Source organism: Terrapene carolina, unplaced genomic scaffold (genome assembly GCF_002925995.2).
Source record: "Terrapene carolina triunguis isolate 2854851 unplaced genomic scaffold, T_m_triunguis-2.0 Scaffold58, whole genome shotgun sequence".
NCBI classification, from domain to species: domain Eukaryota; kingdom Metazoa; phylum Chordata; order Testudines; family Emydidae; genus Terrapene; species Terrapene triunguis.
This window is the reverse complement of record NW_020664409.1, coordinates 34,387,847-34,403,129: the sequence shown is the minus strand read 5'-3', so window position 1 is coordinate 34,403,129 and position 15,283 is coordinate 34,387,847. Positions and strand designations below refer to the sequence as shown.

The 15,283-nt window shown below is 45.0% G+C and overlaps 1 protein-coding gene across 1 annotated transcript in view; it reads right to left on the bottom strand.

The window, feature by feature from the left end:
- GREB1L (GREB1 like retinoic acid receptor coactivator) overlaps positions 1-15,283 on the bottom strand; it is a 237,564-nt gene that overhangs the window by 60,906 nt on the left and 161,375 nt on the right. The window contains exon 16 of the mRNA XM_024206494.1: positions 761-958. Within this exon, the coding sequence (XP_024062262.1) occupies positions 761-958 (198 nt within the window). The remainder of the gene's footprint in view (positions 1-760; positions 959-15,283) is intronic.

The window sequence follows — 15,283 nt, the reverse complement described above, 5'->3', positions numbered from 1 at the left end:
TTGGACGTTCCTCTTTACCTTTTCATTATACGAGAGCAAGAGCAAGGGAATATCAAATTAATTGAAAGGCAACATGTTTAAAATTGATAAAAGAACTTTTTTAGCAGAATGCATAATTATCCCATGGAACTCATTGCAACAAGACAGAGGCCGAGAGCTTAATAAGATTAAAAAATTATTAGCCATTTATATAGAGAATCCATACTTATACTAAATATGATAGTTTTAAAAAAGGATATAAACCCTCTTGCTTCAGAGTATAAGCCAACCACTAACTGATAGGGGGAGGAAGAAACCTCAATAGGCAGGTTATTCCATTAATTATCCACTAAGGGGTTTCTTGCATCTTCCTCTGAAATATCTGCTATTGGCAATTGCCGGGCACAGGACAGTGGACTAGACAGACTACTATTAGTATGGCAATGCCTGTGTTCCTATGAATAGACTATTGTGAGGGCAAAATGAAAAGCCATTTGTTCATCCCTGTTTTCTCGTTTCAACTGCTAGATGTTGCCTCAGGTCATAGCTCATCCAGTCTTTAGGTAAATATGGCAATGCCTCTTGCCACCTACACAGTAAACGCAGTTGGTCCAATTTTGTGAATGTAGACTCTTTAGAACTTACATGTGACACTAAATAACTGAACAAAGCTGGGACCTCCAGAATACATTTTTAAACAGTTTCCTCTAGCACTATATAACAGGGGTACATAGATACCCAGTTTTGATTTAATACATTGCTTTCCTCCCCATCCCTTTACCTGATTGTCGAATCCGTTGAAGGGTTTGCTGGACCAGAACCTCTGAACGAGGGACTATAATGATGAAGTCTACTTTGCTGAAGTGGCCCAGATCCAGGCTTTGATTGCCACTGTCTGCTATAGCACATACCTGGGACAAGAGCTTTCTGGCAACTGTAAGCTGCGGCTGATAAATTTGAAAGGTGTCAATATCCAAATCTAGTAAAAAAAAAAATGGCATCAAAATTTTAATTATTTTACATTAAACAGCAGCCTTCAAAATACTCTGGCTTACATCATCAAAGTCACTCAACAGAATAAATCCTAGATTTATGGTGAAACTGGTGCACATCACCACCACAGAATCTACTATTCAGATCAAAATTTGGTTACATACAAGATGCTCTCTGCAGGGTAGTGGCAATTTTTTCATTGCATGAAGTGCTTTGAAGCTTTACAAGGCTGCAACTCAGTGAAACCTCAGTGCCTAACCTCAGTGCCTGAATTGCAACCATTAAGGGACGCAATGCATGTAGTTCTAACCTTCTCTTGCCACATACAGTTCCTTGAACATGCCAACTTATGTGGAGCAGCCATACACTGCTGAGGCTGCTGTGCTCTGGCCCCATGGAATGACACCTACTGCTTTGCTGCGACAACACAAAATTCTCATTTACTGGGTGGCAAGCCAATTGGTGAGAACTTACCTTCTCGGGTGTGTGACCATGGCAGCATCACGCTGGCCACTTGTTTATAGAAATGGACTGGAATGAAAGGTGAGTGAGAGACCAAAGACCTTCAATCGAGGTGGAGCAGAAGTCCTGATTTTAAGGCAGCTTAGTCATGGATGTACATGGAAGCCTTACGGAAGGAGTTGCGTCAAAGTTAGCTACAAAAACTTTGGGGCCTGGAGTTTATCATTTAGAGAAATGTTTTCTCTAAGCACGTTTCAATGTTCACATCTGCCAAAGAACAGGTATAGTCCTACACTTAAAAATAGTTAGTGAGTATATTCTATGCACTTTTATATACACTTCACTAGTCCTGAATAAACTAAACTCTTAACGTACTACTACCAAATTTAACCTTGTAGTAACATTTTAGTTATGGCTCTGTCAGTTTTCCTATTACAAAAACCAGTGCTGATGGATGGAAAACTTGGCTCAAAGATGTGCCTGGGAGAAAATTAAAAAAAAAAAAAAAAAAAACCATTAAAAAAGATAATATATAGTAATAGTTCATTTATTTTAAGCAATATACAACTAACATCTTTGTATTTTAAGTAACAATTTGAAGATATTTTGGGCCAAATATTGAGTGCCAATTCTGCCACCTTTATGTTATTGATTTCAATGGAGCTACTTGTGGAGTAAGGCACTACAAAACGTGCATAAGTGGGGCAGACTGGCGCCTCACATTTTATTCAGTCTTTACTAAATGAATTCTTTGCATCACTGTTCACTGCAGAGGATAGGAGGGAGATTCTCACACCTGAGCCATTCTTTTTAGGTGACAGATCTGAGGAACTGTCCCAGATTGAAGTGTCAGAGGAGGTTTTGGAACAAATTGATAAACTAAACAGTAATAAGTCACCAGGACCAGATGGTGTTCACCCAAGAGTTCAGAAGGAAGTCAAATATGAAATTGCAGAATATTAATTGTGGTATGCAACCTATCACTTAAATAAGTCTCTCTACCAGATGACTGGAGGATAGCTAATGTAATGCTGATTTTTTTTAAAAGGCTCCAGGGGCAATACTGGCCAATTATAGGCCAATTATCCTAACTTCAGTACCAGGCGAATTACCTGAAACTATAGTAAAGAACAGAATTATTAGACACAGATGAACATAGATTCATAGATTCATAGATTCTAGGACTGGAAGGGACCTCGAGAGGTCATCGAGTCCAGTCCCCTGCCCGCATGGCAGGACCAAATACTGTCTAGACCATCCCTGATAGACATTTATCTAACCTACTCTTAAATATCTCCAGAGATGGAGATTCCACAACCTCCCTAGGCAATTTATTCCAGTGTTTAACCACCCTGACAGTTAGGAACTTTTTCCTAATGTCCAACCTAGACCTCCCTTGCTGCAGTTTAAGCCCATTGTTTCTTGTTCTATCCTCAGAGGCTAAGGTGAACAAGTTTTCTCCCTCCTCCTTATGACACCCTTTTAGATACCTGAAAACTGCTATCATGTCCTCTCTCAGTCTTCTCTTTTCCAAACTAAACAAACCCAATTCTTTCAGCCTTCCTTCATAGGTCATGTTCTCAAGACCTTTAATCATTCTTGTTGCTCTTCTCTGGACCCTTTCCAATTTCTCCACATCTTTCTTGAAATGCGGTGCCCAGAACTGGACACAATACTCCAGCTGAGGCCTAACCAGAGCAGAGTAGAGCGGAAGAATGACTTCTCATGTCTTGCTCACAACACACCTGTTAATACATCCCAGAATCACGTTTGCTTTTTTTGCAACAGCATCACACTGTTGACTCATATTTAGCTTGTGGTCCACTATAACCCCTAGATCCCTTTCTGCTGTACTCCTTCCTAGACAGTCTCTTCCCATTCTGTATGTGTGAAACTGATTTTTTCTTCCTAAGTGGAGCACTTTGCATTTGTCTTTGTTAAACTTCATCCTGTTTAACTCAGACCATTTCTCCAATTTGTCCAGATCATTTTGAATTATGACCCTGTCCTCCAAAGCAGTTGCAATCCCTCCCAGTTTGGTATCATCCGCAAACTTAATAAGCGTACTTTCTATACCAATATCTAAGTCGTTAATGAAGATATTGAACAGAGCCGGTCCCAAAACAGACCCCTGCGGAACCCCACTCGTTATGCCTTTCCAGCAGGATTGGGAACCATTAATAACAACTCTCTGAGTACGGTTATCCAGCCAGTTATGCACCCACCTTATAGTAGCCCCATCTAAATTGTATTTGCCTAGTTTGTCGATAAGAATATCATGCGAGACCGTATCAAATGCCTTACTAAAGTCTAGGTATACCACATCCACAGCTTCTCCCTTATCCACAAGACTCGTTATCCTATCGAAGAAAGCTATCAGATTGGTTTGACATGATTTGTTCTTTACAAATCCATGCTGGCTGTTCCCTATCACCTTACCACCTTCCAAGTGTTTGCAGATGATTTCCTTAATTACTTGCTCCATTATCTTCCCTGGCACAGAAGTTAAACTAACTGGTCTGTAGTTTCCTGGGTTGTTTTTATTTCCCTTTTTATAGATGGGCACTATATTTGCCCTTTTCCAGTCTTCTGGAATCTCTCCCGTCTCCCATGATTTTCCAAAGATAATAGCTAGAGGCTAAGATACCTCCTCTATTAGCTCCTTGAGTATTCTAGGATGCATTTCATCAGGCCCTGGTGACTTGCAGGCATCTAACTTTTCTAAGTGATTTTTAACTTGTTCTTTTTTTATTTTATCTGCTAAACCTACCCCCTTCCCATTAGCATTCACTAGGTTAGGCATTCCTTCAGACTTCTCGGTGAAGAGCGAAACAAAGAAGTCATTAAGCATCTCTGCCATTTCCAAGTTTCCTGTTACTGTATCTCCCTCTTCACTAAGCAGTGGGCCTACCCTGTCTTTGGTCTTCCTCTTGCTTCTAATGTATTGATAAAAAGTCTTCTTGTTCCCCTTTATTCCCGTAGCTAGTTTGAGCTCATTTTGTGCCTTTGCCTTTCTAATCTTGCCCCTGCATTCCTGTGTTGTTTGCTTATATTCATCCTTTGTAATCTGTCCTAGTTTCCATTTTTTATATGACTCCTTTTTATTTTTTAGATCATGCAAGATCTCATGGTTAAGCCAAGGTGGTCTTTTGCCACATTTTCTATCTTTCCTAACCAGCGGAATAGCTTGCTTTTGGGCCCTTAATAGCGTCCCTTTGAAAAACTGCCAACTCTCCTCAGTTGTTTTTCCCCTCAGTCTTGATTCCCATGGGACCTTACCTATCAGCTCTCTGAGCTTACCAAAATCCGCCTTCCTGAAATCCATTGTCTCTATTTTGCTGTTCTCCTTTCTACCCTTCCTTAGAATTGCAAACTCTATGATTTCATGATCACTTTCACCCAAGCTGCCTTCTACTTTCAAATTCTCAACGAGTTCCTCCCTATTTGTTAAACATGATATGTTGGGGAAGGGTCACCAACCTATTAGAATTCTTTGAGGGAGTTAACAAGCATATGGACAAGGCTGATCCAGTTGATATACTGTACTTGGACTTTCAGAAAGTCTTTGAAAAGAGCCTACACCAAATGCTCTTAAGTAAACTAAGCAATCATGCGATAAGAGAGAAGGTTCTCTCACGGATCTGTAACCGGTTAAGAGAGAGGAAACAAATGGCAGGAATAGTCAGTTTTCCAAGAGAAGAGAGAGAAATAGTGGGATCCCTCAATGATCTGTACTGGGACCAGTGCTGTTCAACATATTCATAAATTATCTGGAAAGGGGGGTAAACAGTAACATTGCAAAATTTGCAGACAATACAAAATTAATTAAGAAAGTTAAGTCCAAAGCTGACTGCAAAGTGTTAAAAAGGGATCTCACAAAACTGGATGTCCAGGCAAGAAAACAGCAGATGAAATTCAATGTTGATCAGTACAAAGTAATGCACATTGGAAAACATAATCCCAACTATACATACAAAATTATGGGGTCTAAATTAGCTGTTACCACTCAAGAAAGACCTTGGAGTCATCATGGATAGTTCTCTAAAAAAATCTGTTCAATGTGTGGTGGCAGTCAAAAAAGCAAACAGACTATTAGTAACGATTAGGAAAGGGATATATAATAAGACAGAAAAATATCATATCACCACGATATAGAAGCTGGGACTAGACAAGAAGGGATGGATCACTTGATAACTGTCCTGTGAAGTGTCTGGTACAGGCTACTGTCAGAAGACAGGACACTGGGCTAGATGGACCATTGGTCTGACTCAGTATGGCCATTCTTATGTTCTTATATACTCATAGAATCATAGAATATCAGGGTTGGAAGGGACCTCAGGAGGTCATTTAGTCCAACCCCCTGCTCAAAGCAGGACCAATTCCCAACTAAATCATCCCAGCCAGGGCTTTGTCAAGCCGGGCCTTAAAAACTTCCAAGGAAGGAGATTCCACCACCTCCCTAGGTAAAGCATTCCAGTGCTTCACCACCCTCCTAGTGAAATAGTGTTTCCTAATATCCAACCTAGACCTCCCCCACTGCAACTTGAGACCATTGCTCCTTGTTCTGTCATCTGCCACCACTGAGAACAGCCGAGCTCCATCCTCTTTGGAACCCCCCCTCAGGTAGTTGAAAGCAGCTATCAAATCCCCCCTCTTTCTTCTCTTCTGGAGACTAAACAATCCCAGTTCCCTCAGCCTCTCCTCATAAGTCATGCGCTCCAGACCCCTAATCATTTTTGTTGCCCTCCACTGGACTCTTTCCAATATTTCCACATCCTTCTTGTGGTGTGGGGCCCAAAACTGGACACAGTACTCCAGATGAGACCTCACCAATGTCGCATAAAGGGGAACGATTATGTCCCTTGATCTGCTGGCAATGCCCCTACTTATACAGCCCAAAATGCCATTAGCCTTCTTGGCAACAAGAGCACACTGTTGACTCATATCCAGCTTCTCGTCCACTGTGACCCCAGGTCCTTTTCTGCAGAACTGCTACCTAGCCATTCGGTCCCTAGTCTGTAGCAGTGCATAGGATTCTTCCGTCCTAAGTGCAGGACTCTGCACTTGTCCTTGTTGAACCTCATCAAGTTTCTTTTGGCCCAATCCTCCAATTTGTCTAGGTCCCTCTGTATCTGATCCCTACCCTCCAGCGTATCTACCACACCTCCCAGTTTAGTGTCATCTGCAAACTTGCTGAGAGTGCAGTCCACACCATCCTCCAGATCATTAATAAAGATATTAAACAAAACCGGCCCCAGGACCAACCCTTGGGGCACTCCGCTTGAAACCGGCTGCCAGCTAGACATGGAGCCATTGATCACTACCCATTGAGCCCGACGATCTAGCCAGCTTTCTATCCACCTTACAGTCCATTCATCCAGCCCATACTTCTTTAACTTGGCGGCAAAAATACTGTGGGAGACCGTATCAAAAGCTTTGCTAAAGTCAAGGAATAACACATCCACTGCTTTCCCCTCATCCACAGAGCCAGTTATCTCCTCATAGAAGGCAATTAGGTTAGTCAGGCACGACTTCCCCTTGGTGAATCCATGCTGACTGTTCCTGATCACTTTCCTCTCCTCTAAGTGTTTCATAATTGATTCCTTGAGGACCTGCTCCATGATTTTTCCAGGGACTGAGGTGAGGCTGACTGGCCTGTAGTTCCCCGGATCCTCCTTCTTCCCTTTTTTAAAGATAGGCACTACATTAGCCTTTTTCCAGTCATCCGGGACCTCCCCCGATCGCCATAAGTTTTCAAAGATGATGGCCAATGGCTCCGCAATCACATCCGCCAACTCCTTTAGCACCCGCGGATGCAGCGCATCCGGCCCCATGGATTTGTGCTCATCCAGTTTTTCTAAATAGTCCCGAACCACTTCTTTCTCCACGGAGGGCTGGTCACCTCCTCCCCATACTGTGCTGCCCAGTCCAGCAGTCTGGGAGCTGACCTTGTTTGTGAAGACAGAGGCAAAAAAAGCATTGAGTACATTAGCTTTTTCCACATCCTCTGTCACTAGGTTGCCTCCCTCATTCAGTAAGGGGCCCGCACTTTCCTTGACTTTCTTCTTGTTGCTAACATACCTGAAGAAACCCTTCTTGTTACTCTTAACATCTCTTGCTAGCTGCAACTCCAAGTGCGATTTGGCCTTCCTGATTTCACTCTTGCATGCCTGAGCGATATTTTTATACTCCTCCCTGGTCATTTGTCCAATCTTCCACTTCTTGTAAGCTTCTTTTTTGCGTTTAAGGTCAGCAAGGATTTCACTGTTAAGCCAAGCTGGTCGCCTGCCATATTTACTATTCTTTCTACACGTCGGGATGGTTTGTTCCTGCAACCACAATAAGGATTCTTTAAAATACAGCCAGCTCTCCTGGACCCCTTTGCCCTTCATGTTATTCTCCCAGGGGATTCTGCCCATCTGTTCCCTGAGGGAGTCAAAGTCTGCTTTTCTGAAGTCCAGGGTCCATATTCTGCTGCTCTCCTTTCTTCCTTGTGTCAGGATCCTGAACTCGACCATCTCATGGTCACTGCCTCCCAGATTCTCATCCACTTTTGCTTCCCCTACTAATTCTTCCCTGTTTGTGAGCAGCAGGTCAAGAAAAGCTCTGCCCCTAGTTGGTTCCTCCAGCACTTGCACCAGGAAATTGTCCCCTACACTTTCCAAAAACTTCCTGGATTTTCTGTGCACCACTGTATTGCTCTCCCAGCAGATATCAGGGTGATTAAATTACCACTGCCTTCAATAAGAGTTCTGCCTGAGTAAAGGCTAATTAAAAACTGAGAAAAGATTTGGCCCTAAATGTACAATTTAAAAACCAAAAATAAACTCTGAACAGTTAGAAACAATTAGTTAACTAAATATTGAGATTTAAAAAGGGGTGGGAGAGACGGGGCTCCCTGGACCACCCCAGGTCCCACTGTCCATTGTTTACCCTTCTCTTCTCCCTCAGTTGGTGGCCCTTCAGGGAGCTCTCTGAGAGCACCTGCCTGCGGGCAGGGGGTTGGCTGCTCCTCTCTCCTTCCCCTTGCAACAGAGGAGGATCTGGTTGGCACGAGGACCAGTCTCTCAGGCAGCCCCTAGAAATTCAGCTCTAAGGGCTCAATCTTTCAGAGTCTATTGCCTCTTCGCAGGGTTCATCTTCTACCCCTCTTGCTGGGGCATATTGCTTTGTTATCTGTCAGGACAGCTTTGGGAGCAGTGTGTCTCACAACTGCCTCCTCCTTGGCTGGACTACCTCTGTTACCAGCAGTCTCTGGGTGCGGTGGCCTTCTTCCCGTTCACCGCCCCTTCCTGTGGTAAGTTCTCCCGTTTTAAGATCCTCCCCCTCCAGGCTGAACAAGCCTTGCAGGTGCATCTCATTAGTGTGGAACTGGCCCACAGGAGCTGGTTAGTCTCCTCCATACACTGAGGGTGTGTCCCTTCATATACCCCACCCCTCAAGACAGGAAGGCTGTTCAGGGGTGGGTTGTCTCCATCCCCAATCTCCCATAAAAAGAAATCAGTGTTAGCATGGTCCTTTCCCGCCTGGTGGTGTACTTGGAAACTATCAGGTTGTAGTACAAGGTATCACTTCATTATATGAGGGTTCATATCCATCGTGGTCTGGATCCAGCATAGAGGCATGTGATCAATGATCAGGGAAAAGGGGCTACCCAACAGGTAATAGCTGTGGGCATCTACCATCCATTTGATAGCTAATGCCTCCTTTTCAATAATGGAATATGCCTTTTCCCTAGGGAATAGCTTCCTACTTAGGTAAAGAACTGGGTGTTCTTCCCCTTCGAAGTCTTCAGAGAGGACGGTGCAGATGTCAGAAGCATCTGTGCATAGTATGAATTCCCAAGAAAAATCATGGCTGAAGAGCATGTGTGCCTGGCATAGTCATGTTTCCAGTTCCCTGAACACTTCCTCATGTTTCTCATCCCAATGGATCTTCTTAGGGTTGTTGCTTTTTATGATATTCATAAGGGGGGGGCATGACTGAGGCAAAGATGGGGATAAACCACCAGTAATATCCTGCAAGGCCAAGGAAACATCTGACTGGTTCTGTCTGGGGGACAGGACATGCTTTGAAGGCCTGCATCTTACTGACCACCAGCTTCACCAAGCTACGTCCTATGTGGTACCCCAAATAGGTTACTTTACTCATAGCCACTCTATATTTTGCCAAGTTGGCCATAATTTCTGCCTCCAGTAGGGATTTTAAACACTGCTCTTAAACGCTGAAAGTGATCTTCCCCGGTGGGACTGTAGACGACAATATCATCAATGTAGGCCGCTGCATACTGATGGTGGGCGTTGGGGATCTTATTCATAAGTTGTTGGAAGGTAACAGTAGCTCCATGGAGGCCGAAAGGCATGGTCTTAAATTGGAAATGCCCAAAAGGGGTGGAGAAAGCAGTTCTCTCTTGCGGGAAGAGGATAAGGGGATCTGCCAGTAACCTTTTGGTCAGATCGATAGTGCTCAGGTGCTTCCCAGCCATTCTAATAACTCGTCCACCCTTGGCATTGGGTAGGTGTTGAATTTTGGGATGGCACTGACCTTCCTGAAGTTGATGCAGAACTGAACCATACCATCTGGTTTGGGAACGAGAACTATGGGGCTCCTCCATTCATTTCTGGATTCTATAATCACTCCCATCTCCAGCATCGCTTGTACTTCCTCTCAGATCGTATCCCACATCTTTTGTGGCAATGGTCTAGGGTTCTCTCGGACTACCTGGCCTGGGGTTGTCTCTAGGTGATGTTGAACCAACCACGTTCTCCACGGACGGTTGGAGAACACTGCTGCAAAGTCCCCGATTAGTTGGAGATGTTTCCTTTGTGCAGGGGACAGCACTTCACCCCCGGTATTGTTGCTGGAGCTTCATCACTGGGCACCTGGGGCCTCAATTCTGGCTCTGCTGGAATAGGAGTTATCAGCAGGGCTTCCTGCGCCCTCCAAGGTTTGAGAAGGTTCACGTGGTAGACCTTGATTTCCTTCCTCCGCTCAGATAGTCTGATCTCAGTCTACAGGCTATTAAATTGGACTCAGCTGTGGGCAGTAGTAGTAGAACATGGTCACCCAGCTGAAAAGTCCATAGTTATGTCTCCCTATTGTAATTTTGTTCCTGGGTGTGCTAGGCCTTCCTCAAATTCTCCCTGGCAAACCCCCCTAAGTTTCCCAGTTGCACCCGTAACTGCAAGATATATTGGGTCGTACTTAAGGCCCCCATATCGTCTTCTTCCCAGCCTTCTTGTAGTAAGTCCAAGATGCACCGCGGTTGGCAACCATCGAGCAACTCAAATGGAGAGAACCCCACAGAGGCTTGCAGGACCTCCCTTATGGCAAATAGGAGTAGTGGGAGTGGTCGGTCCCACTGCTTGGGGTTGTCATTGACAAAGCACTTCAACATCTCTTTCAGTGTCTTATTAAACCACTCTATTAAACCGTTGGTCTCGGGTGGTACACCGAGGTCTTCAGGGACTTGACCTTTAGAAGGGAGCATAATTCTTGCATCAGTTGTGAAGTGAAGTTAGACCCTTGGTCTCTTAATATTTTGCAGGGAAACCCTACCTGTGAGAAGAGCTTCAAGAGCTGTGGAGCTATGCCTGTCATTTCTGGGGAGCGGAGAGGAACAGCTTCCAGATACCTGGTTGCATAGTCAACAATCACAAGTATGTACAGATGCCCTGCTGCAGTTTTTTCTAGAGGTCCGACAATGTCCACCCCTATCCTTTCCAAGGGGGTCTCAATCAAGGGCAGAAGGGCTAAGGGTGCTTTAGGGGTCCCCCTGCTGCTGATTAGCTGACACTCTGGGCAGGAGAACAGTATTCTCTCACTTCATGGTGTGCGCCTGGCCAATAGAATTGGGCTAATATGCAAGCCAATGTCTTTTCTCATCCCAGGTGTCCTGCACAGGGGATATCATGCACCAGCTGCAACGTGGCCTGGCGGTACTAGTGTGGTACTAGCAGCTGGTTCCTCACCAACCCAGTTTGCTGAATCTTCTCGATTCAATACAAGCGCCCCTCCTTGAGTGCAAAGTGTAGGTATCGTTCACCTCTCTGAGGCTCTGTCACTTCTCCATTTATGGGGGCCAGTTGCTCATGTGCACAGTTTAATATAGTGTTGTTCCTGTGTTCTAACAAGAAATTCATGTCCCGTAGGAGAGCTTCCAGGTCCTGATGGCCTGCCTCTTCCTCCCCTGTGGGGGTCTGTGGCTGTGTTGCTAGGGACATCCCTTCCCCAGGGTTGTCAGCTTCTCCAAGACTTACCAATCTCTGGGGAGCTCGTGTCCCCACTTGACCCCTGTTCTTGTTTGCACCTGAGAGCTGGGTATTAATGACCTGCCCTCCCCCCCCAAAAAGCGCCAGTCTCAGCCTATGATCACAGGGTAGGCCAACTTTTCTGCGAAGGTTACGGTTATGACTGCAGTATGGGCTCCCACCATCAGGTGTAGCTGCTGGCTGGGGTAGGACTTGACATCGCAATGGATACATTGAAGGTGAATCATGTTCTTAGGAGTAGCGTCACTTCCCACCATGGAGGTCTGGACCACCATGTGTCTGCAGCCAGAGTCCAAGAGTCCTTGAATCAGCTTCCCTTGGACCATCATAGGTACAATCAACTTAGGGGGAGTTTTTTTTTCCCAGCCCTGGGTTTCCACTCTCCAGTCCTGGGCATATTCACATTCCATCAGCATTCACTCCCTCTTTATGTGCCCTGTCTGTCCACAAGACTAGCAGGTTAATGGGCTGGGTTGCCAGCCTCTTTCCTAGGTTTAGGGAAGCCCGCCTGCGGGGTGCCAGCTGGACCTCCATCTGTAAGCCATGCTTCAGTTGTCTGGGGTACCTGGTGGTCCCCCTGAGCAGCCCCCCTTTAGGACTGACTCCTTGTGGTACACTGCTGTGGACTCTGGCTCATCCCCCTCCCAGGTCCCTTGCCCTACTGATGTCTGGGGTGATTCTGCCTTTAGTGACCCTTCGGCTTCTACAAAGTCCTGCATTAACCTGACTGCTTTTGATAGGGTGATGTTGTAGTACCTACTCCCTGTCCCCCACAGGCAATAATCTTTATAAACTCCTCCGTTACAATGGCCTCAGCTACTTAGGTCCCTGAGTGTTCCTCTGGGTGGAGCCACTTCCAGCAGTGTTCTTTCAGCCGTTGTGCTACCATTCAGGATCATGCCCCCTTGGGGTATCTCTTGGCCATAAACCACTGGCGGTGGGTCTCTTCTGAAATATCCACATAGTCCAAGATGGTGGACTTCACTTGCTTGTAATCTTTCACCCGCTCCAAATCCAGATTACAGAAGGTGGACTGTGCCGGACCCATCAAGTAAGGGGCCAGGATTGGAGCCGATTTGTTCCAGAGGCCACTGGGCTGCCAGTGCCACCCTCTCAAACATGAGTAAAAAGGCTTCGAGGTCATCCTCCAGTCCCATCTTGGTGAGCTTTACTGGTGCAGGTGGAGGGACCCCTTCAGTGGAAGCGTGAAGCTCCCGTCTCCCCTTGTGGGCATAGGGTTGGTACTATCTTCCTTTGGGAACTCTTGCTGCTGGGTCATCAGTTTCCTCAGCAGATATTGTTTTGGGTGGCTTTAACCCGCTGCTGGGCGGTGCACAGCTGCAGCAACTGCTGTTGTTGAATGCCTTGCTGCTGCTGCTGCCTCTCCGCTACCCATTTATACTACGCTCCAGTTCCAATGTGTGTGAAGCAGCTGAGCTCAAACACCTCAAAGGCTACCCCCCTTTTTTGACCCTTGTATCAGGAATAGTTTACCCACGTTCTCCCCCATTTGTGGAGATGGTGGGGCTCCCTGACTCCCCCCAGGTCTCACTGTCCTTTGTTTACCCTCTCTTCTCCCCCAGTTGGCAGCCTTGGGGGAGCTCTCTGAGGGCAACTGCCCATGGGCAGGGGGTTGGCTCCTCCTCTTCCCTTCCCTTTGCAAGAGAAGAGGATCTGGTTGGCATTAGGACCAGTCTCTCAGGTAGCCTCTAGAGATACAGGGGTAAGGGCTCAGTCTGTCAGAGTTTATTGCCCCTTCGTGGGGTTTACCTTCTACCCCTCTTCCTGGGGCATATTGCTTTATTGTTAGTGCATCTCGTGCTGTCTTCGCGGTGCATCTCGTGGCTGTCTTCTCCTCAGCTAGACTATCTCTGTTACCAGCAGTCTCTGGGTGGTGGAGCCTTCTTCCTGTTCACCGCCCCTTCCTGTGGTAAGTTCCCCCCTTTTAAGCTCCTTCCCCTCCAGGCTGAACAACCCTTGCAGGTGCATCTTATTAGCTTGGAATAGGCCCAGAGGAGCTCTCCAGCTTCCTCCATACCAGTGTAAAGGTGTATCTCTTCACAAAAGACAAATTACTGCACACGAACTGTAACCACAAATAAGAATTGGACCAAAACTTTGCTCATTCTTCAAATAAAAGTCGAGTTGAACTTTTAAGGTATTGTCTTTACTAGGAAAGAAAGGTGTGCATGGCAGCCTACTTTTTAACTTGAACTGCTGTCCTCTGCTCAGGCTACAAACTGCTTTGTCTTTGCTACGATTTTACCTTGTTAGCTTGCTTGAGTTAAGAACACACCATTTTTTCCCAGTGAAGGCAAGACCTCATCAAGGTTTCAAATTTATCCATCACTTGCCTTGTTACTGGCCCCAAAGGAATCTCAGAACTCATAGAAAATCAGTTTTACTTATTTTGCCAGTACTATTATATAAAAATGAAAGTAAATCATAAAATGTTATGTTGAATGGTAATGTTCTGAAAAGGTAAGAGGTAATTAAATTCAACATTAAGGCAGCGAATCCATCCTCAGCTCATCCATTTTGACTATATATTACATATCACACTGAACAACATAATTAAATAATAGTGGTATTTGTACTTCTAGAGCACTTTTGATACAAGAAACTCAAAGCACCTTCCAAACATTGATTAAACCTCATAGCACCTCTGTGTGGTAGGTATAATCAGCATTTTACACATATGGAAACTAAGGTGTATCATGGCTAAGTTGGCTAAGACACTCGCACAAGGTCACATAAGCAGTCTGGACACAATCAGAAACAGAACACAAATCTCTTGTGCTTTAAGCTCAGACCATACTTCCTCTCCAGGCATAACAGGGTGCGATCAGTCCAGAGAGTCAGCCATAAATAGGAATTTCTGTATGCTCCAGTTAGTTTGTAGAACAAACTTAGAGCAAAGTTATTTTAGCTTAAGAACTGTCAAAGGTAGAAAGAGGAAACTTTACTATAGCACAAAAAGCTATTACGAAAGACCCTTGGCCAAGATTATTGCTGTGGTTTTCCTTTTTGCGTTCAGCCAGTGATACTAACAATTTTGCCCTGGCTGAACAGTGTCCTCAGACTACTTTGTGGCACATGCATTTTATGAAATCCAACAAAGAAAAACATTACCCGAGTCTTGTGTTGAAACCATGGCAGCTGCCTCCTGAGATGACACACATTCATTAACATCTCCACTGAAAGGGATTACAACATTGTCCCCTCGTTGCTGCTTCATTTTCTCTAGCAACTTGTCCAAATCATCACCTATTTAAGAATTTAAAAAAATAAAATGTCTGGAAGGAATGAAAGATGAGTGATGAAAATCTTTATAACACATGTTCCAATATGTCATTGGCTATCCTCAGCTTTTCTAGTGACTGGGCACTTGTAAAAAGTTCAACTCCAAAAGAAAACCACAGTTGGATGTTTCATAGTTGCTCCTTTACAGCTTGCAGTAATATTTGATGATCACAAAGGAACAGATACCCTGCAAATATGTTGACTGATTAGCACACAGAAGCAGGACCGGCTCCAGGGTTTTTGCCGCCCCAAGTGGCGGAAAAAAAAAAAAAAAA